The 23,332-nt window shown below is 39.3% G+C and overlaps 1 protein-coding gene across 2 annotated transcripts; it reads right to left on the reverse strand.

Moving 5' to 3' along the window:
- Nucleotides 1–1,252: 1,252 nt before the first annotated feature.
- si:dkey-17m8.1 (C-Jun-amino-terminal kinase-interacting protein 3) lies at nucleotides 1,253–18,781 on the reverse strand. Of its 2 annotated transcripts, none has more exons than XM_061717021.1 (28): nucleotides 18,706–18,781; nucleotides 16,137–16,499; nucleotides 15,802–15,996; nucleotides 15,579–15,699; nucleotides 15,297–15,367; nucleotides 11,784–11,848; nucleotides 11,467–11,539; nucleotides 11,194–11,363; nucleotides 10,344–10,588; nucleotides 9,985–10,021; nucleotides 9,636–9,788; nucleotides 9,506–9,545; nucleotides 9,282–9,406; nucleotides 9,122–9,175; nucleotides 8,294–8,440; nucleotides 6,759–6,855; nucleotides 6,477–6,563; nucleotides 5,953–6,000; nucleotides 5,674–5,815; nucleotides 5,477–5,519; nucleotides 4,199–4,279; nucleotides 3,994–4,061; nucleotides 3,760–3,908; nucleotides 3,473–3,644; nucleotides 3,197–3,310; nucleotides 3,025–3,123; nucleotides 2,421–2,510; nucleotides 1,253–2,285 (listed from the first exon to the last, which is right to left on the reverse strand). In XM_061717021.1, exons 2-28 carry the CDS (start codon nucleotides 16,233–16,235, stop codon nucleotides 2,167–2,169), a joined length of 2,904 nt encoding a protein of 967 aa, XP_061573005.1. In that variant the 5' UTR covers nucleotides 16,236–16,499; nucleotides 18,706–18,781; the 3' UTR covers nucleotides 1,253–2,166. The 2 variants fall into 2 exon arrangements, with proteins under 2 accessions (XP_061573005.1, XP_061573004.1); XM_061717020.1 differs by having other exon boundaries at nucleotides 6,759–6,891.
- Between the last annotated feature and the right edge of the window lie 4,551 nt (nucleotides 18,782–23,332).

Here is a 23,332-nt window from a genome sequence, read left to right on the forward strand (position 1 = left end):
CCCTTTATGTTCACTAGATCTTAAAACCTGGTTTTGCCTGAGTATGTTCAGGTTTTTTCTCAATGCAGTGTTGTCATGTGATTACTGATTGTAATGATACTTTTTGTAACCTTGTTGTGTCTCGCTGCATTATTATTATTTTAGTGGGGCGGGGGATCATTGCTATATTGCAAATACTGTGTCGTTGTTCCACATTACTTTGTGATTATTTCTATCACCTATGGCCATCTTACGTCTCAGTTTTTCCATAATTTATATTTGATACAAAACTATTGTGTCCAGAACTATATGCAATTATCAAACTTTTCTAATTCTAATTCTTGTTGGGCTAGTTTAGCATCTGTCAGTGGATGCCTCACATTTTTTGTCATTTTATGTCACTTTGTGGGTTTGTTTGCATTTTTTCCTCCTTTCAGTTTGTCTCCTGTCTTTTTCTGTATTATTTATGTTTCTGAGATAAGACTATTGGTACATATCTAATGGAGAACTAATGGAGTTGTAGAAACAGAGCACGTTCCACATGACAAACCCTTCTTTGTCTTTCAGGGGAACCATGGCACCCAAGTATGACGGCTTGTCCCACTGTAAGCTGGCTCTGGTGTTTGCAGTGCTGATGGACCTGGTGGGTGCAACCTGCTTGCTATTGGGTGTCTTTGCTCCACTAGAGATCCAAGACCGTGACTTTGGGGATCTGCTGGTGTACTCGGGAGCTCTCTTTGTACTATGTTCCATGGCAGGGTGGGTCATCTGGTACAGTGGCAACATTGAGGGTCTGACTGCAAAGAAGGCACTTGGTGGGACTGTGGGTGGCGCTGTGGACCGACTGGCCCGTAACTTGAGCCGCAGGATAAGGATCCCCAGGACTCATAGCAGTCCAACATAAGATGTGAAGACCAACTGACCTACTGCTGTCACATGAAAGACTGTCCTTACTTAGGAATGTACCCAGCAGCCCAATGGACTGTCATTCATGTTGTCATCCTTCTCCAGTTTTTATTCATAATACACAAAGGTTTTTTTAATAGGAAATTGAATTGAATTGAATTGTGTACTTTGCTTAGCTTGATATGAAAACCAGGTACAAAGGCAAGCTTTGAAGATTAAAGCTATTGTTTCTGCATAATTGTTTTTGTTAACTGCCTGTGAAAATCAAAAATCCTTCATTGGCTAAACTGTTATATTAAAAGCCATATTATGAGAGTAACACTCAGCAAGAGAACTATAGGAAAAGTAGGCACTTTGATGAAAATGATCATATTTGAACAAGGTTTATTAAGAGTTCATACTCAATCCTTCCAAGAAGAAGTAGATACTGTTACATCAAAATGTGCACCCAAATACTGAACAGGAAACTTGGAAGAATTGTCTCTCCTTTGTTTTATAGACATATCAAATTTTAACACAAAACACATTAAATCTCTCAAGACGGAAACATTAAGCAGACACATGGAAAAATAAAGACATTTTACAAATACATGTTCAATTAAGAGAGGGGATTTTGAACACAATCGTATACAGTAATACCTACAGTATAATGTGCAGGTATCTGTAGTTGCTCCACATGCAATGAGGAGTACAAGCATTTCTAGTCAATACTCTTGGCAGAACTTTCAAAGCACACATTACAAAAGAACGTATGACCAGTTTCAATGCAACCTCAGAGATAAATTGACTGTCTGTATCCCGAAAGAATAACTAAACCTGTTCCAGTTCCCAGTTAACTGAAAATGTACACACCAGCCTCAAGAGGAGTCACATTCAATTCAAATATAATATTTATGTCTGTTCTCTGAGTGTTGTTGAACAAGCAATATAAAAATCTGCTGGAGAGCTGTAGATCAGTAAAATCAAACTCTTTAGTGCAAGGGTTCATGGGCAGCTAAATTACTGGCCAGATATACAGTATTGATATAAAATTCTAAAAAGATGACTCACAAGAAATCATAACTTTCCAGTATTATAATCAAGTCAAGAGACAGATTAAAAAAAAAAAACGAGGTAAACCAGTATGAAACAGTAAAAATCAGATATCTTTACATAATCCTTTTATTGTTGCCACATTGAGATGCTGGTTCACTCATTTCCATGATAGCACCCTTTTCCACTTTGATACATATGTATATGTCTGCCTTATTGGACAGGCACAGAATCAAGAGATGATTAATGTCAGAGAGCCGGGCTGGGCACAGAAGGTGTGGGATTCTGCCAGATGATCATGTGACTGCGTTCAGACCGCTGTGGTGTGGCCTGGGACACGTCCATGGATTCATCAGTTCCATCATCTCCTGGAAAATTTAACAGTTCAGTTAGGCGTTAAACAAACAAGCTGAATCAACCCAAACATGTAGTAATGAACTAATCTAATGCATGAAAAAGATTTAAATAACTTGACAATCAATAGGTATTTCTTTTGAACTTACCAATTCGGAAATTGATGTAGCCCTCGCCTCCACTGAGGATGAGCTGAGCGGTAGTGACATTGCTGCTGCCGGGAGTGGTGATCAAACAATCTGAGAGGAAAAGACATGTAAAAGAAGCATTACTATCGCCGGCAAATCAGCACATGGTCGTATTTCACAGAAGCTGCCAGTGGGAGTGTCCAGCTTGGCAGGTGAAGTGGTAAAACGGTGCTTACTTACAAACAGGTACAACCAGCTTATTTTAATAATGATGAAAGTAATCAGCCCAAAAGTAGCACAAATTAATGTTGATTTGCTTATTTACCAACATCACTTCTCATAATTTAAAATTTAGAAAAGGGAATCTTCCATGGACACTTGCACAGGTGCATAAATAAGAGTGTCCACACTTTTAAGATGATAAATTATCCCTGTGTGTCCAAAGCTTTTTTTTTGTTTTTTTAAATCTTTTTTGTATGTCAAAACAAGAGATTGAATTCAACACAAAGTTGCAGTAAACTTGGGCTACAGTTTCTAAAAGGCAAATAAAGGTGCAAGTCCAATTCTAAAGCGCTCCATACATTTTTACTGAATTGAAAATGTGAAACAAGTGACACATTCTTACCAGGTGCACCAATGATGAATCTCACCGCTTGTCTGTGTCCGTGGAAGCACAACTGGGCTGATGCAGTAGAGCAATACGGGATGGAAACAGCCTCTGAAGCTGGAGACATTAATATGTAATACCAGACAGAGCGCATTTCTAAAACCTTAAAACTTAGTCAATAAAAACATACTTATAGACAAGGGAATGGAGAAGACGGCACCACCCCCTGTGCCCAACCACAGACGACCAGAGATGATGGTGAGAGAGGTGATCTGGAGAGGTGAGAGCGTCAGGAAGGGCTGGCCTACAGAAGGAGAAACAAAAATAGATCACATTTTAAATTCAGAACTCAAACTTGTACATGACAATAATAACTCAACAAGCTTCAGTTAGTCTAACAAGACAAAGGTAATTATTTTATATGAAACTGATTTGCAGCAAAGAAAAAAGAAATGTTTCTAAGTACCTAAAGTTTTTGTAACCAAAGCAGTAACATCGAATTCTTGTAGCGGCCGTCCAGTGGACCAGTCGAATAACCTGAGGACCGGGTCAAGGCGGCAGGATGTCCACACACCACTTCCCGCAGCACACAGGAAGCGAACCTGCTGCTCACTGCGCTCTGAAACTGTGACTATTTGCTGCAGAGCAAGAAATGAATAGATGATGGTGACTTTAAAAGGCCATGTGGTCAAAAATAATAATAATTTAAAAAAAAAATCAAAGTACAAAGTACATACATCTTCTATTTCTTACCTCAACCTTCTTGCCATCAATGTCAACCACATGAACTTTGTTCCAGTATCCCACCCATAAACGGCCACCTTTTGCAAGGCAACAGCGAATTGGCTGTAAAGGGTTTGTTTCGAGAGGCATCACAGAATGGGACTGCAGATTCCAGCCATCTATATACAGATACCAGTATGAATTACTACACATAACATAAAGATTAAGTAATTGTTTGTTGTGACTACATGAAGAGACCTTTACCTGAAGTGTGTGAGAAAAACACCAAAGTCCCATCAGCTAAACCAGCAATAACCCGACCGTTGGAATACCTGTAATATTGAGTCAATACCAACTAGATCATTCTCAATACTGGGGAAAAGTAGATATATGTGTCAATATATTTTAAAAGCTAATACTATATTTATTTTTATAAACTTGTACTTGAACAAACGGTGTGGGAACTCACGTGAGTGAATGGACACTTTCTGAGACACAGACTGACTGCAGACAGGATCGCCTGGGAGCAGTGGCAGGATGTAGTAGAATACTGTGCAGGAAAGACCACAGGAAAAGAAAAAAAAAATTAAAAAGGGGAAAGAATGTGTGTCAAATGCTTCCAACAGGATTAAAGTCATCTGGGGACCTGTGGAGAACGTCTTTGATTTGAATCTCATTTGAAATGATCGTCAGAAATTCAGTGATGCGCGGGCAGGAATGTTTGATTAAGAAATTGTGAAGAGTGATTATGGCAGATGCGGTACATAGTGTGATATTATAGTATGATTTTAGCCTATATTCACTACATACAGTATAATAATCTGATATTTTTGGATGACAAACACACAGAATTGAGTTATCATTAAGCTTCACACAGAGAGCTATGAAACAAGTCCGGATCAGCAGAAGAGCGACAGAGATGATGACACATGTGGTTGCATCATGCAGTAAGAAACTTTTCATCGTTTTTCAAGCTCAAAGCCTCTCTGACAGCACAAAACCTTTAAGGCTCCAACGAAAGCTATGGTTACATTTACTGTTGAATTTAATTTAAACACGTAGACCGATACGGCATCCTCCAATTTTGTCACTTATCAAACTGTGACATGTAATCACTGAAAGCTAATTCTTGAGTTTCTGATCAGAATCCAAATTCATCATTCAAAGTTAATGTTAAAGGAGCTTGAGGCTCCTTTTAAGAAATGAGACTCTGTAGCGCCACCCTTCACCACGACGGCCGTTGGGGGTACTGCAGCCAACAGTGAAGCCGGCACGGGAGAACGGGGAGAACGCACATGCAGCGTCATGTGACGTCACAACGCGGGGAATTCAGGACCGAATTGCAGCACATTTTGCAGCACACAGCCTGTTCAAGGCAAAGGAGAGATACACTAGAGGGCTCATTCTTTTGGGTTTGGAACGCTTCATCTGACATTATTACTAGAAAACTTAAAATGTATACGGATTTTTTTCATAAATCTTGCCACAATCCGGCCTCAAGCTCCTTTAAATGAAAGGTAATTGTGTAATAAAACTAAATGCCTTGACATCACTTCTGGGATAAATGTCTGTACATTCTGGTAAAACACAGATTTTGCTTATCCAGCGCGAATGGGCGGAATGTAACACGGATGTCGAGCTGTCATTTTAGAATGACTGCAGGTCCAGAGATACTTCAAGCCCATGCGAATAGTACACATGATGGACAAAATTCTATGAAGTGTGTGGCTTATTCAGTTGGCACTACCTTCCTTCTTGAGTCCCAATCCACACGGTTCCCACAGAGTTACCTGATATAACACAACCAATAAAAACATATGAAAGGAAATACCAAACAAACTGATTATATATTGATTACTTTCACAGAAAATTATAATCAAACACTAGGCAATTATGCAAAATTCCTTTCAGATGGCTGCTGCAGCTCACTGAACCAGCACTGACCTATGGGAGGCACAGCACAGATGCAGAGGGCAGGGGCTGTGGGAGGGAGGCTGAACTGATCCAGTACTGTGTTGGACCGTGCTGGATCAATCACTGTAATATCACTGCAGGAGGCAGGGCCAGAAAGTACCCACACAGAGCACTGGCAGAGAAGGATGGATATGGAGTTGGGAGAGATGAGTGGTATGAAACAACCTGTGGCTAGGCTGTGTTAGTCATGGCTGGGTGGTCTTAGAGAATGACTGGAGTTGCACTTAACCAGGATAATGACAAACTTACCGTGACCTCTCCGGAGACTTCGGGTGTCACTGCAACAGCACAGTTTAGCTGAAGAGAAAAAAATGAAGTCAGCAATCATTTTAAGTGCACGACAGGTGTAATGTGAGTTTACTTGGGTTCATAAGGGTTCTGCACAACCGCTACTATGCCGGTCCAAGTTCATTTCTAACATGCAGCTAGAGCAGGGTTGTGCTGGTCGGTAGCAGCAATGTAGTTTTAAATGGATGGATAGAGTCACCGACTCTGCTGAACGGGCTTCATTTCAGGCTGTAAATTAACCAGCTAATGATTGTTGGAATTTGTTTTCCCTTCTCTGTGGCACTTATATCTTTTCAATAATGAACAATTCAACTTTGACAACTCTAACAGATCACAAGTGTTTTAAAGAAATATCTTGTCCCATCTGTAATTATTTTCCCCTGCTATTGAAGAAATACATCATCCTCTCTCGCTGCTGGTCATCATTTCTAACTAGTTCAAGTGTCAAATACAGGAAAAGCAATGAGCACTGTGAGAGGATTTACCTTGGCAGTGGAGTCTCTTTGATCCAACAGTCTGAGTTGAACTAGAACAGGTACATCTTTTGGCTCTGGTACAGGTTCTTTGGACTCCTACAACAATGACAATCTATTTCACACTATTTCTTTTGTATATGAAGAGCAGGATGAATGTTAGACAGTAGGGCACACAGAAAGGTGTGCATATGTATAGTAATCTGAAGTTTCCAGTTATATTTATCAGTTTTACCACTTGCAGACTTCATAATATCCTTTCCCATTTATTATTTACGCCAGAGATTCTACTACCTGAGTGTTTGCCAGTGGCACGCTCCAGCCACGTATCTGCTGCTTTCCCAGAGATGCCCAAATCTGGGAGCGAATGGCTCTGTAGAGTTCCCTCCTCCTGACACGTGGTGAAACAACAGCAGGAGAAGCAGGTCTACAAAAAATGCTGCTGGTGTTTATCAACTTGACATTAAGGCTTACTGTCTTGTTTTGTTTTTTCTTTAAAAAAAAATGCTGTACACTTGAAGGAAATACAGCCTTTGGAGCAAACAAACACAAAAATTGCTGTTTTCCTTCAGGTGTAACCCAGAATGAAAAACATTGAATAGCAGTTCTTATATTTTTGACCTCTATCACAGTCAGGCATAATAACGTAACATACTTCATGTTTTGGGATGTCAGGTTCATTTCATTTGTTAAAACACACATGTCTCTGCATTTTACGCCTGAAACAGGGATGTTTGGGAATAATCTAAAATAATTAACATGAACAGATGATTGTCATCATGATTTGTTACAAAAGCAAAATCCTCCAAAATTGAGTTTTTGACAGAGGTGTATAATCCAGGTGCTATAAAGTAAAAATCCAGTCCAGCAGTTGTTCCAACCAATCTCTAAACCTGCTCCTCTGCAGGTAGATGGTAGGTCGTTAGAGAAAACCCCTGTTCTAAATGTACAGGCTGATCCAGAAACATGGCAGGGTTTTTACTTTATGGCACCTGGATTATACACGTATGATTTTTGAAAACCAAAGACATGCAGAAGATCTCCAGGTGATATCTTAAGGTGGGGTGAAGATCGTTAAAAGGGGGTTTGTATATCTTTTCCTTTTACAACCTAATGTCATCTAATAGTTCAAAGATGGGGAGGAATGTCAGAAGACGAAACAGTAAGAACGTGACCTAAAGCTGGATGCCTCTGATCCCTGAACACTAAAAAACACTCTTCCATTCACAAATGCCACTTAAAACTTTACTGTTAAAAAAAGAAGCTTGAGTTTAACCTTTACCCAGAGGTGACACTGACTTCTCTGGGCTCAGAGGCATCAATGATTGACCTTTACACACTAGAAACAAGTATTGTGGTCAAACAAATCAATATTCAAAAGCCAGAGTCTGTGATGGCCTTTGGTAAAGGGAATTCACATGTCAGTAAGTCCAGACATGTCCACAATAGAAAATCTATGTATTCTGAATGCGAAAATAACAATCCCATGCTACTGCAAACCTTAACACTTGTCTATGAAAAAACTAACATTAACACCTGAAATCCTTCATTGCTCGGTATCCTCAACACCAAAGCACCTAAAGATGCACAAGGAAAATGTCCATAATAACCCAACTTTATCCCAAGTTGTGAAATATCTTGCAATCTTGCAAAATATGTCTCACATTAAACATAAAGAGAGATTTACGTTCAACATTTGCTCTCTGAAGGGCAAACTTACCATGTTTTTTCAATTTAAAATTAAAATTAAAATGTGCAATTTGCAAAAAGTTTTGCTTTTGTTATTATGGGAGCATTTGCAAGAGTGACAGAAAGAGACCGGTGCTTACTCAGCCTGCGTTCGACCGACAGACGGTAGCTGTGGCTGTGGAGAGCCCACAGAAGAACGGTGGAGTGATGGGGAGGCTGATCGGAAGGATGCAGAAGTAGGAGGTGGCAGCAGCGGGTCCTTGGTCAGGCCGAGGAAGCGGTTGAATCTTAAATTAGAAAAAAATAAATAACATTCAGTCATTTTTCATAATCTAGTCATACTTCAACAACTCTGCACATCAGCCTCTTTATTCTATAGATTCAACTATGAATATGTACATTACCATCTCTGCACTTCACCACTTATCCCGACAAACTCCACACCCTGAACTAAATTGTGTTCAAACACTTTGTTAATAATAAAGAATACCTATGTACCTAATGCCAACTAAAACTTGTTTGCGTTCAGCAGCTCTGACACGTCTCGCTCCACAAGTTGACAGAAGGAACATGCTTTTAAGACCCATGTAACCCTCTTAAGCTCCTGTTTAGCCTTTCTACATACATAAAACATGAAAGATTAATTAATTTTACTGCGTAGGAAGGTTCAAATGATCAAGCAGTCGTCCGCTGCTCTGCCTCCTCTAAGACGGTGTTTCAGTTCCTGGTCTCAGTCCAGTTAATTGAAACGTCCCCAGGAAAGACGCGGGACCTAACATTGCCCCTGAAGCGTTCATCAGTGTGTGGCTGTGTCGCTGAAGCGAATATGGGTAATTGTGGCTTGTAGCGCAAGACATTTAACATTTTCAATACGACAAACTTCATTGCCATTCGGTGACAACAAGATGGGTGTGTTTTGTTATGACAACACACTAGCAATTTAATTTAATAAAAAAAGAAAATCTTACTTTGTCCAAACACTTGACCTTCTTTCCTGTGTAAACTTTTCCACCTGCGTTGCTCTAAAAAGAAAGTCAAAATATGAAATGAAGCAGGGACCATATACTATGTTGAGGAAATCATACCAAATAATAAATTAAAATATAAACCGGTTTAAATCCACATTACTTGAGTGCCTGACTTCGTATTACAGCCTCCTGCAGTTCAAACAGACGCTGCTTGTACTGGTTCTTCTCCATGACAACTCGAGCCATTTCAGAACGAGAAAAGTGCATCAAAGCAGGAGGACCAGCCTGGATGGGAATATGGAGATCATTTCATTTAGCTAGGTTTCACGCAACATAAGAAATGCTGCTTGACTATATATTCGAAAATAGTATATGATTGCCTACATTAGGATCAGACTGGAATTCTTCCAGCTCTTTCCGTAGTCTATAAAAGACAATGGACACAAAAGAAACTATTCAAACTGTTTCAAAAATTAAGAGATTTGAAAAAAATGTTGAAAACAATCCTCTGCACCTCTTAAGTTCCTCCTCCTTCTCCTTCATCCGCCCCTCTAATCGTGAGACTGTCTCCTGAAGAGTGGTCACTTCCAGGATAAGAGCTGAACGGTCATCAGTCAACTCACCTACCCGAGATATTAAGGCCTTACGGGCAGCTTCAGCCAAATCACTCAAGAAGAGAAATACAGAAACAAATATGTAAGTTAAAACGGTTGAAACATCAATAGCTGCTTTACTAAACTGGCATTTAAAATATAAGCATTTATTTCTATCCAACAAAGCAACTGAAGAGTCAGAAAAATCCCCCACACAGTTAAGAAATCCCAATAGACGTAACAGTCAAAGAGATTATATTTAGGACTCACTGGATGCCTTTCAGTTCCTCAAACTGGTCTGCACTACCTGAACAGAAAAAAGTATCAAAACTTCTTAAACGGGCAAAAACTGCATATCCAAAAAGAAACCACAACGACTACAAAAAGGAAGCTGCATGAAAAACATTGCACTCACATATTTATACTTACTGTTAGCAGGGTAATAAATATTTTAACCTGCTATATTTTCAACCAATCTTTTGACACCTTCAAAGTCCGTCTTACTTTGTGTGTGAAATATTATCAGGACGGAAATTGCACGCTTGCAACATTATTTTCTGCTGTAAATTGTGATCAGCATCAATTCAACTGTTGCTGATATCAAAGTCAAAGCGGTAAACAACATTTACCTTTTATACCGGCCCCGCGGTCAACAGTGTCCACATAATCTCGACTTAGTTCAGACAGTTCAGAGAATACAGAGTCAGTGTTACGCAGTTCCCACTCCATACTATCAACTTCATCCTCCTCGTCCTCTTCATATTCCTCCTGGTCTTTTTTCTGAAACTCTTTTCCCTTCTCCTCCTCCACTTTGACCTCATCCATTCTGTCCCCATCTTTCAGCGGCTCTTCATTGATCTGCCAAACCGGGGTGCTGAAGATGAAGTTAGAGTAAAACTTTGGTTTAGCTCATAATTAAATCCAGGGTTTTTACACATTTTTTAATTTAAAACTGTCAGGATTTTTCAGATAGAACTTTTTAAAACTTATTTTCACGCCACTTTTGTCAGTTAAGCGCAAATGTTTACTTACTTTGTGATATTGTATATTACAGCATCTGTTAATTATAGTTCCAGGTGACAACTAAACAATAACTAGCATTCTAGTCAAGCTGCAATAGTATAAAAAGGTAGGAAAAGTACCAGCATTTTTGCAAATGAAGGAGCTAAACTAACCGGTGCTACTTATCCTCCTGTTAATGTTCCTTTTCATAATAATTGTACAATTGGTTCCCTAACATTTTTCAGGCTGCTTTATGAATGAAAACTAATTGCAAGTTACAAAATTGTGAACTGGAGGCTTCAGAATGTGACATAATAGATGTTGTGTATATCACGTCTTTTACTTCTTACACCAATTCTAGAACATAAAGCAGGTAAAACAGCCTGGAAACACTTTTTTTTTAGAAATTTATTTTTAAACATATTCTGTGCCTTTCAGAAGTCTCTAGGAACCAAATTTATGGTTTAAGGTTGTTACCTTGCTTTCACAGAGTCGTAAAACTGTGTCAGCTCAGGAGTGGAGCTTATGATCTCGTTGATAAATGGATCCAGAGCAGGCTTTGTACAAATATCAATCGCCTTTTCTTCCTTGGCATCAACGTTTTCCAAATACAGAGGACATGAGTTTGAGTGAGGCCTTTTGGTCATCTGCAAAAGAAAAAAGAAACAGGAAACCAAAGCTTAATCATTGTCAAAATCTCAGGTAAAAACAACGCACAAATGCAGCGTGTTTGGGTGCTAATCAATTCACCTTTTCATGCACGTTGGATTCTGATGACAAGAGATGAGAAGGAAGGTCACTATTCTTGGACCGTACATGATTCCTAAATACAACAAGGAGTGATGATATTAAAGAAAAAAAAAACAAAATTAGCAAAAAATTTGCAAACACTTTCCATAAATGTCAACATTTTTGGCCATCATATATATATATATTTGATTTTTGCGGATACAGCAGCTTGAGTATGACTCATAAAGCTGCTGAGGATAATTAACAGCCTTCCTGAATGAGACGCTGCATGCAAAATAAGAAATTATCTTTAAAAAAACAAAAGTACTAAAATTAACCTTGAAGGAGACTCCCTTTCAGACTCCTTCCTCTTTTCCAGAAGTTCCCGATATGTGTGAGCCAACTAAAAGAGAAAATATCAATATCATGTAAAGAAAAATACAAGAAGCAAAACTGTATAACAAGATATTACTTAACCTAAACTTCAATGAGGACATGAATGTCATCACAAAATGTACTTTACTTTAGATACTTTTTCTGTCCCACAATGATTGCTCAACATCCACCTTGTTGTATTTGTTGCACAGGCTTAATTTATTTTAGGGTTTAAAAATGTTGGCTGGGTTCATGGTTAAGGAAGTATTAGAAAGATAATTTAAGAGACAGAAGATGCTGAAGAATATCGAGGTGGTCTTTTATGTTATTATTGCCCCACTTTGTGTAATCTACAAGCTCAACTTTAAACACCAAAGCCTCGGAGCATCACCACCGTTCAGATCAGTTAGTGTGCTCGGTTAGAATGCTTCATTTTAACGACTCCAATAATAACTCTAAATATACATCTGCCTCTGTTTGTAAATGAGCTGTATTCATAAAGGTTTTTTTCTTGTTTTGTTAACAACTCAAAGTGCTTTACACTACAAAACACATTAACCCATTCATACACAGCAACAATGAGATGAATGAGATGCATGGCCGCATGTACTAACCCATTTTTTGTTCCGTTAACTGTTATACATAGATCATTTTTCAGGTTTTGTCACCCGTCAAAATGTGACGTGTTATCATTGAACCCCAACAGCAGAATGTATGATGAGATGCTTCCAATTCAATATTTCTCCTCAATTGTGCACAAAGAAGCCATGGATTCATATCACAATTCAAAGTGTGTTGATTAAGTGTGAATTGTTCAACAAAATAGGGCCTTGATGACATAGTTGAGGATGTATGTCTTTCCGCGCAAATGCACTGCATAACGCATAGATGTCAGGGTGTCATGTTTTAGATGATTAAGACAGGTTCATCTTTTTAGAAAACATCTCTGTACTGAGTTGAGGCACCTTTTCTATCATATACACAATCACACATCAATGAATGCATCGGAGGCAATGTGGAGTTCAGTATATTGCCCATGAACCAGGAAAAAAACCACAGCCTTTTGAGTTAGAAGGTGACTTATCTGTCAACCTTTTAGACAAGTAAAGACTAATTTACTTTCAAACAAATCTTCTCAAGTTGGACTGCCAAGCTAAAATGTATGGCCAAGGATACAAATGTGGCCATGGGACTCACTCTCTGCTTATCCATGACACTCTCCTGTGGAAGGGTTTTCCTTGACACGTGGTCAACAGAAAACTTCAGCCCAGCCCAAAAATTCTGTAGCAAGACGGCAGTCTCTTTGTAAAAGAAGCCTGTGGTTTGGTGGTTTCTGACCGTTCAATTTAGTCTTGACTGTGGGTAACAGTGTTAGGCTTCTTCCTGGGTAGTCTGGATACAATTTGCAAAAAAACTTTGCCGGCAAAAAAAAAAGAAAAAGAAAAAAAAAGAACTGAAACTGAAAGGCTCAGTGAGATGCTCCTGACTGGCATTGAACTAAAATCCCCAACCTCAGACCTGTACTGAGCTCCTCTGACTTCCTTAGAGTGTGTTTTGAACAAACGCTTTTAATTCTGGCAGAAAGAAGATGCCAGCTGGAGTAACTAGTAACTGTCAAGTTCTGAGGCCTTGAGAAGTTAAATAATGTTGCAGGACTTTCAGCCCTGCACTCATTTTAGAAAATCTGTTATTAATCAAAATTTGAGCATCAACTATTTCACAATCCAATAAGAAAAATATGTTATATTCTGTAGTTGCCAAGTATTTGGATTTGCATTCTCACAATGCCCCAAGGAGCCCTCTCTGCTGGACGCTCTCAACAGTTTCTACGCCCGCTTTGACGAACCAAACACCTCCTCCAGCACCAGACTCAACCCTCCACCAGGAGAACAGTCTCCATGCAAAGCTGCTGGTTCTGATAACATCTCCGGACGGCTGCTGAGGAGCTGCACACACGAGCTGACGGAGGTGCTGACGGACATCTTCAACACCTCCCTCCAACAGAGGTGGTCCCGACCTGCCTGAAGACCGCCACGATCATCCCCATCCCCAAAACCTCCACAGTGACAGGCCTGAATGACTGTGGGCCGGTAGCCCTCACCCCAGCAGTCACAAAGTGCTTCAAGACACTGGGTCCAGGGACACTTCAACTGGGTCCCGTCCCGGACTTTTCAGCAGTCTGTGAGGATACACAACATCTCCTCCTCCTCCATCACCCTCAGCACAGATTCCCCCCCGGGCTGTGTGCTGAGCCCCCTCATGTACACCTTGCTAACACACGACTGCTCAGCGAGACATCCAAGCTGTCTGATTATGAAGTTTTGCAGATGACACAGCTGTATTTGGATGAATCATTTGATTTGATTGATTGAATTTATTTATTTAAAACAGGGATAATGCACAAAAAAAACATTAATCTTGTAAAACAAGAAGAGATGCTTTGAGCCAGGTTATAGCAACAATTGCTAATTTCCGCCTGTAGTCCACTAACAACGACGAGTCCGACTACAGACATTTACACCTCCAGATGCAGGAAATGGGCCTCCTTCATCATGAAGGACAACAACCCCACGCCGCACATGCTCTGTTTGTCTCTCCTCCCTCAGGCGGGAGGCTACGGAGCATCAAGAGCAGGACCTCCAGACTTAGGAGCAGCTTTTTCCCTGAAGCTGTGAGACTGCTGGACTCTGCAGGACCCCTGTAGCCCCTGCCAACCCCCTCCCCATGCTCAACCCCTGCCCTGATCTCCCTCCTCTGAAAACCACAGACAATGCTACGGTGTAGCAGACAATGCTACATTACACTGCACAACTTGCACAGAATGTAGTTGTTCCCTCATTTACATGGTGCTACACTGTTGTTAACTGTTTTAATATTTTTATCTTATTTTATTATTTATTTCTATTCTATTTTGTTACTCCTCGTTCTTTCCATCTCATGTCTAACATGTGCTGAAATGACGATAAAAAACTCATTGAATCCTTAAAACCTGCTTCCGGCTGGGGAGATCAGAATCAGAGCAGTGGGACAGAGACATTACTCTTGTAAGAGTTGCTTGAGAAGTTGTTAGTTGCTTTATGGAGGATGAAAAAACCCCCACTGATGTGGACATAGAAGTAGCTGAATCTGGCTAAAGAAACAGTAAAATTAGCCACTTTAATATGTGGTCAAGATATCAAAGTGGCTTTGATATCATAGCTTCCCATGACTGTCACATCCTAGATGGGTTGTATGTAAACTTCCTTTTGAAATTATAACTGGGCTGCTTTTTTGAGGGCGAAACAGTCACTGATGGGGTTCAATCTAACCACTTAATAACTGCCTAAAATAACCACTTCGGCTTTCTGCCTCAGAAAATAAACAGTTCAGGGAAATAATTTCAAATCCAATATTGCCATAACATTCACGTACTTGATGACTGTATGTAAACTTTAATTTGTAAGTATGAGTGTTTGGGCTAAAAAGAAGTATCTGACCTTGTTGTGAGTATTTCTCAGTGTACTCAGCTCTCTACTCAGATTTGCTTTCTGCTCCTCCAAGGCCACCACTACAATAAAAGAGAAAACATGCAGCTTAGGAAAAAAAAGAAAGGATACATGTGATAAACATCTGACCTTGTACATACGAAAACCTGATTGGCAGTAACAGTTGGCAACTTGTATTTATACAATGAAAAAAATAAGGACCATAATTGTACAGGAAAAAAAACTGCAATGAAAATAAATTCCACTTTCCACAGTCAATATTCAAATACTTACACTGATCAGCTTGTTGTCTTGCTTTTTTCTCTAGGTCTCTCTCTCGTCGTTCTCGCTCCTTTTCCCTGCCCCTCATGGCTCTCCTCTCCTGTTCAATTTGATCATCCAACTCCAGATACTTCTAAAGAAAACAGTTCCACACACAGCAAAGTGTCAATGTTATGGACTTTCAAACCTGTAACACAAACCCTGCTTTAGCAGTCACTGTTGTATCATTCCTCACCTCTTGACTTTCTTTCCTTTGAGCTTTTTCGGCTTGATATCTCTCCAACAGCTCCTCTCGCTCAGCTTTTTCTCTCTCCGCCTCCTCCTCCCTGTCTCTCAGCTGAGCCTTATGGTTGGCCAGCCCCTCCAGGACCCACACAAATATGGGTACCAGGGATTCCACCACACTTTCGCCATGTGTCTCAATAACAGTCTATGGAAAGGTAAAGCATCCCAAAAGAAAAGAAAAAAAAATGTGACCACATGCAAATATGCGTTTTTCAATCAAATCAATTATCTATATTGTTTTTATATGAATAGAAATGACAGAAAATAAAAATGAAAGTGTCTTACTTGTAGTTCTGAATACAGTTTTCCTGCTTCCTCACTCACAATGTTGGGGTCCAGATCCACCTCCCCTGTCCCACACAGCACTTTCTCACTGTACTCCATCAGCAGGTTATTTTGATTCCCTATTCTAACTTCAAAAGTGGGTTGTCCAAAACTCAACACCAGAAGTAATTTCTTAATATTCTCAGCCAATTATACACTACCTTGCCATCTAATAAAACAAGTTTAACTAGCATTTTTGCCAATGGCAGCAGCAACCATGGCAAACAGCCTTATGTTCCCTTTGCGGTCAACAGGAGCAGCATTGTCACTGTCTGTCTGTACTGTTAAGTTTGTATGTTGTCTGGAGGTGTTTTAGGGTCCATCCTAAAAGAAACACAATGGTGGATGATCAGTGATAATCACTCTTCTTTAAACTGCATGCAGGTTCGACTATAACAGCAATAATCAGTGGTTTTCTGCTACTACAATGCACAGCTAAAAGGGTTGTGTAGCAAGCGGAAACATCTGCTGAGCAGGGATGGAATCCTGATTCAAACAGTTGATAATGTGGTGAGAATACATGAAATAGCGTTCAGAAAACTGTTGGTGTTCTACCTTAAAAGGAAGTGCAAACACATGATTTAGATGATATGCCCCCATGCATGCCTGGGTAGATTTAAAGCCAACATTTTTCAAGTCAAGAAAAAGCTTGCTCTTATGTCAAACTTTCAGATGACTGAAACCCCTCAGATGAAAACACTGGACAGTAATTGATCATTCATTTTCTGAATAGTTAGTAAAGAACATTTTGTCTTCTCTCTGGCTTTGGATGGACAAATTATTTGGTTTTCAGCTAAACAAAATTAACGATTGGCTTCATGTCAGTGGAAATGTTATTTTCTTTTTTTTTTTGCAGGGGTCTTGAAAGTGAATCATTGTATTCTGCAAATTGATTCTGGACAGGGTTTTACATCGGATGCCTTTAGTTATTGGCGCTTGGGACCAGAACCATGAGTAGCATCAGGGGCAACGTGAGGTTTGGACTCTAACCAAGGAACATTTGCACACAAGACATAGTCCATGGGCCAGACCAGATATCAGTACCACTCAAGGTGACAAAACTTGCTTATCATTTTTGAAAATATCTATGACTGTAGATTATATTTATGTATGATAACCCTTCCTCCTTCCACCTCCTTCAGAAAATTACATTTTAGATGCTGCTGCATATCCTGGTTTAGACTCATGTACAGGATATCTGTCAATGTTTCACAATATTGTCTTTGGTGTCATTTTAAAAGGGGACAGTCACTTTTTTAAGCATTCAGTCAAGCTAAGATGTGAATCTTTCTGACCAACATAGAGGTCACTGCAGCTCTTTAGACTATAAACAACACACATTTTTACACCATTTTCGCCTAATGATATACTATCTTTTATCCCTGTGTCATCTAGGAACAATAGAGACACAAAATACAAAAACTGGAATACTCATAGGACCATAATGATTCAGGAAATGTATTGCATCTTAGCTGGAATGAATGCTTCAAAGGTCCCCTTTAAAATGATATCAAAGACAATATTGTGAAACATTGACAGATATCCTGTACATGAGTCTAAAATGTAATTTTCTGAAGGGGCTGGGTAACTTCATGAGCTGATAACTATGATACAGCTGCCACTCAGGAAGGGTTATCATACCAAAATAAATCTATAGACCTGGATCTTTTCAAAAATCATAAGTAAGATGAGTGGTACTGACAAGTGAAATGTTGGGCTCTGGCCTGTGGACTAACAGGGCAGGGGATCGATCCAGCAACATTCTGATCTGAGGCAAACTGACTCCACCCACTAACTCTGGCCACTCCCTTATTAACAAATTAATGTTAATGTTGTTAAATTGCATTTTCAATAGAATACAAAATATAAATACATGTCAGAGAACCCAACAAATTATGTTAATAGCTGGAATAGTCTTCCTATGCAAATAAAACTCGGACTATAAATCCAGTTTTATGATAACGATAACATATTTGCATGATTTCCTCACATTTTACGTTGGAAACTGCCAACTAAAACAACAAGGCAAATCAAAAGACTTGTATTTGCTGTACTCCAAAAACTCTGGCTTCAAGTTATGTGCTTTAAACAGCCATCTCAGTTCTACTATGAAGGATTTTGTATTGGATCTTTATTTTAAGTATATAGTGAGATGATTGCATGAGTTCAAGATCTCCACTAATGGCACTAGTGACATTCAAGACACAATTTTAAACCAAAAGTCACAACTTGTCAGCGACAGGGTGGACTATAATTTGCGCTATCAACCCCCTTTATCAAATAATAGACATTAAAAAACAAGTGTGGAAGAAGGCCACTGTAAATGTCACCTATGAAGCGTCACACTGTGTAAATAAGTAACGTGACTGACAGCGGACACCTTGAGAGACGGTTGGCATCTAGTTTACAAAAGTTGCGACTTGGCCACATAAACAGAGTTCAGCTGCAGATTCACTGCTCTCACCTTCACGACTGACAACATAATAATCATAATAACTCCCCGACAATAGTGTAAAACCAGCCGTCTTACCTTCGGAGACGATATCAAATATACAGAAAGCAGTTTAAAGAAGGGGGTTGTTGTTTAATTTCCACGTAGAAAGACATGTCTCTAAATTGACCAATCAGAGCGCAGCGGTTGTCACGTTGACCAATAGGGATCGAGAGGAGGCGGGACTTGCGTAGTTTTGTTTCTGGACGGGGAAAAAAAAGGTTTCCTGAAACTTGAACGATGACACGTGACTGAGGAGGTTAAACAGCGGGCTGTCAGGTGATCCGAGTAAAGCCGTTTCCAGTCAGATACCTGTCGACATTCCTCACATGCCCGAGACTGGCGAGTCCGTTTTTCATTGCAAGTTGATTACAGCAGCAGGGGTGCAGATCCGATGTCAGGATTGGGGGGGGGGCAAAAACGGGATTTTAATTTTTTATTTTTTGCCAATATGCAACTCATACCATGCCATAAATTGGTAAAGGCTCGCCAAAAAATACTGCACAGGGAATCATTTATTGTGCTTACCTTTCTTGTTTATTTGTCCTAAACAGCCAACAGTGTGTGTCACTGCTTACTTAACTGTTATATTTGTAATTCATAATTTTAAGGGTTTTGGGCATGTAGTGTCTACTCATCTCAAATTCTTCACACCATCTTCCTTTTATCCTATGGGACTACTTTATGCACGATCAATTGATATATGGATGAAATATGGAGCCCTAAACAAGTTGTTTAAACTAACTGATCATGTTTTAACACAGATATGGTGGTAAACAGTTCTAAAAAAAAAAAAAAAAGGACCCATTGCTAAGTGCACAGGACGTTGACAAAAAGTCATTGTCGAGCCCGTCAAAAATTTTAAAAATATTAATTCAGACTAAAAAAAAAAATGTATGGAGTAGCAATACTTTCATTTTGTACACGTCAAAATGCACCGTGGATGTATTATTTTTTTAGAAATATATTTTTAATAAATATTCTACATATTCAACCTTTAAGTCTGAAAATACATTTGTTCAATTTTGAATAATTTAGGGTATTTTTATTGGGGGGGACAATTCATGTTTTTCAGAAATTGGGGGGGACATGTCCCCCCCGTCCCCCCCGGGATCTGCACCCATGTACAGCAGTATCTTAAAGTGTGCACTGCGAAAATTGTGGAGGTGAAGTTGTTCAGGTGTTGATGCTGAAGCCCCAGGTGGAAAGTGTGGAAAACAGAGTAAAGATATATGGCACTTAAAGTCGTAGACAGAAAACTTTTACTATACTGTATTGTGCAGTACAGTGAAGTTGGTTTTTCTTCCAGCAGGTGGTGATAGTAACACATTGTCACTTTTGTACACTGTACGCCCCCGCCCGTGTGCGTGTGTGTGCAGGGACGTGCAGAGACCTTTGGAGGGGCAGGTGCTGAAATTTAAAAAGGGACACATGGAACACGACTTTAACACTTTCCGACAATACATTTGTTACATTTGTTACTTTGTTACATTACAATACAAAACTCTGTTGTGTTTTGTATTGTAATACCTGCTCTGAACTTCTTAAACCTTACCCACGAACCACTTATTATAATAACAAACTAAAACTAATATTGAAACTAATGGAAAAATACAAAAGTATAATAAGTCTGGATACCCACTAATCAAAACTAAAGAAATGACAACATACATATTATCCATACAACATAAATAACTGGTACATGTGCTTCCTGTTGTGCTCTTTGTTATCCAGCTGGTGATGGATCTACGGCCTTTAGCACCTCACTCCACCTCCTCTCCTGACAGGCATGTCTGCACAATTAAATATCCTGATAAATAAAATAGAAATCTGGTGCACGTGATGCGCACGCACGCACGTGATGCGCAAGCAAGCACGCACGCACGCACGCACGCACGCACTCACACACACATACACGCAGCCAAGTGGGGGTTGCAACTTAATTTAAATTACTTTAAATAAAATCACATGATCTCTAAAACGGTGGGCAAAAAGACCTAGAGAGACGAGTAGCTGCATATCTATCCCTCTCTGTCAGCGAGCGGCTAATGGCTGCTAATTACTACCAGCAATATACAGCACATGTCGCACAGTTGCAAAGCATTGTTGTTGTAGTAAGGCAAAGTGAAATTCGTCAAGTGCCTAACAACAACAACAACACACACACATAATGTGCACATAATGCTACTGCTGCAAACCATACTGGGAAGTGAAAATATCTCCTGCAGACCAGCAGGTCACGTGATGAGGGCCTGCCAGGTGCATGTCAGGGAGGGGGGTGTTCATCATATCATTTTATTTAGCTGAATTAATTGTTAGGTGATATTGGTGAATGAATGGCACGATAGGTCCACACTTGAAAATGGAAATATTATTTTTAAAGGCCTTTGAAAAAAAAAAAGAAAGGCCATTGATTGACAGAAGGGCAGTTTGGGCATCTGAGCAAAGGGGGCGGGTGCTTGAGCACCCTCTGCCCCCACCATGCATGTGTGTGTGTGTGTGTGTGTGTGTGTGTGTGTGTGTGTGTGTGTGTGTGTGTGTGTGTGTGTGTGTGTGTGTGTGTGTGCTGTACATATATTAAAAAGATTTACTTTGCCTTGTTTGGTATCATTATTTTCAGCACAACGTCACTTGTGAATTTATAATTACTGTTTGATAACTCTACTATGAAAATGACAAGCATTGTTATAGCTTAAAAGTAAAATATAGATTGTTCATCTCAAAATCTTATGTACAAATTTCGCAAACAAAGTTATATACATTTTTTTACATTATACAGGCAATGCCTCACACACTTTTATCCCGCCCCCATCAATCACAAGACAGGTTTATATCACAGTCCTGAGGCCTCCAGTGTGGGCCTTTTTTTTTTGTAAATTCGAATGTGCAAAATACACAACAAAGGTTGGGCACTTTGTACATATAATAACATTCAAAACGACATAGTTAACTCAGATGGAGCCAGGAAAAGACTTCTGTCAGATACAATGGGAAATACAATAAAACAGAATGAACCATAACTTAAATCTTTCAATCCCATAGGGTTACCACACATCAAAAATATTAGGCAAAATAGAATATACTATGTATATATAGAGAAAAGAGTGTAAAAAAAGGCGTTATCGCGTGAAGAGAAAATGCCCAAACATTGAACATAGTTTTTCTGCATGTTTATTTTTCACTAATTTCAGAGATTTATAAATATCAAATAAAATCATTCTTCCAATGATTAAATGTGGGTTTGTTTTTGAAATTCTTACATCTATGACTAAAGAACTTTACATTTAATATAAAAAACATTTACTGAATATTCAATCCTTTTGTTTATATTTTCTAATCTAAATACTACACTCGTAACAGACAGTGGAGAGAATACAAAGTTCTCTAAGCTAGGCCAGCTGTGTAGATCCATCCAGAAGAACTGGTTCAAAATAGACCTCGCAGTTCCTCAAACAAAATACACAATTATCTGAATATAAATTGAATTTAGACATCAAAAACTAATTAGTTGAATATATCTTATTAACTAATTCAAATTGGATCCTTTTTGCTTTTGGCGGAGTGGATAAGTAATAGAATTAGTTTGTATTTTAATAATTGAATCGCTATTAAAGTCTGACATTTCTTCTAACTGGATTTGGGAAACTTTCTTTTACAGTTTTTCTCAATCACTTTGGTACATTTTTCCAATCATACTTGCAATTTGCAGAAGATCAAGTGCATTTCTCAAAACAGTTTGAACAAATAGCAAAACACTGTGGATCACCTGCAAAAGCCAGTCTCTTGCTCAAAATCCTTAGTCCATCCCTCAAAAGCAAGTTTTTGTGTCAATATACTTGTCAGTGCCATCAGAATGTTTAATCATTGTGTCATTGTGTACGGATAAGACAGTCAAATTCATTAGTCATGTTGTCAATTGAAGGCACTTTGAAGAGACATGTTGATGTAAAATGTGGTTTAGGTGTGATGACAAGTGTTGTACATTTGACCTCATATAATGTATACGTGTAAGATTGATTGGAAAAGACAAGATTCACATTTACAGAATGACTTCTTTATTGGCAAACATTGACATTGCAGTCCGTAAAGAAAAAAAAAAAAAGACTGCACATAACAAAGGTGAAATACAATACGTAAGTGTAAACATAGGTCAAAAATATAAACATAGGTCATACAGTAGGTAAACAAAAAAATATGAACAACTCCCCAAATTCTAATCTCAATCCTGATCTTCAGCTTCTTCCCGTTCCTGTCTGTTAGGCCACAAATTCTCATCCACGTCACACCTGATGTCCTCCCGTGCAAGGCAGCGTGGATAGTATCTTCTTGCATGCCTAATCCATGCTCTGCAGGAATCTGCAGTAATGTCTTGGCATGCTGCATCCATTGCAGCCAGAAGGGTCACTTGTGTGTGTGGCTCTCGGTCATACACCTTCCACCTCCAGGCTGAGAAAAATTCCTCAATGGGGTTGAGGAATGGGGAGTATGGTGGTAAGAACTCCATCACCATTCTGTCATGGTTTGCGTACCACTGCCTTACTAGGTTTGACTTGTGGAAGCTTACATTGTCCCATATTATGGCATATTTGGGCTGGGCCATATTCTCGGCTGGGCCACCTAGGATATGATCCCTGTACAAAGTGTCTAAAAATGCTATTAGACGTTC

This window comes from Cololabis saira, chromosome 3 (genome assembly GCF_033807715.1).
Source record: "Cololabis saira isolate AMF1-May2022 chromosome 3, fColSai1.1, whole genome shotgun sequence".
NCBI classification, from domain to species: domain Eukaryota; kingdom Metazoa; phylum Chordata; class Actinopteri; order Beloniformes; family Belonidae; genus Cololabis; species Cololabis saira.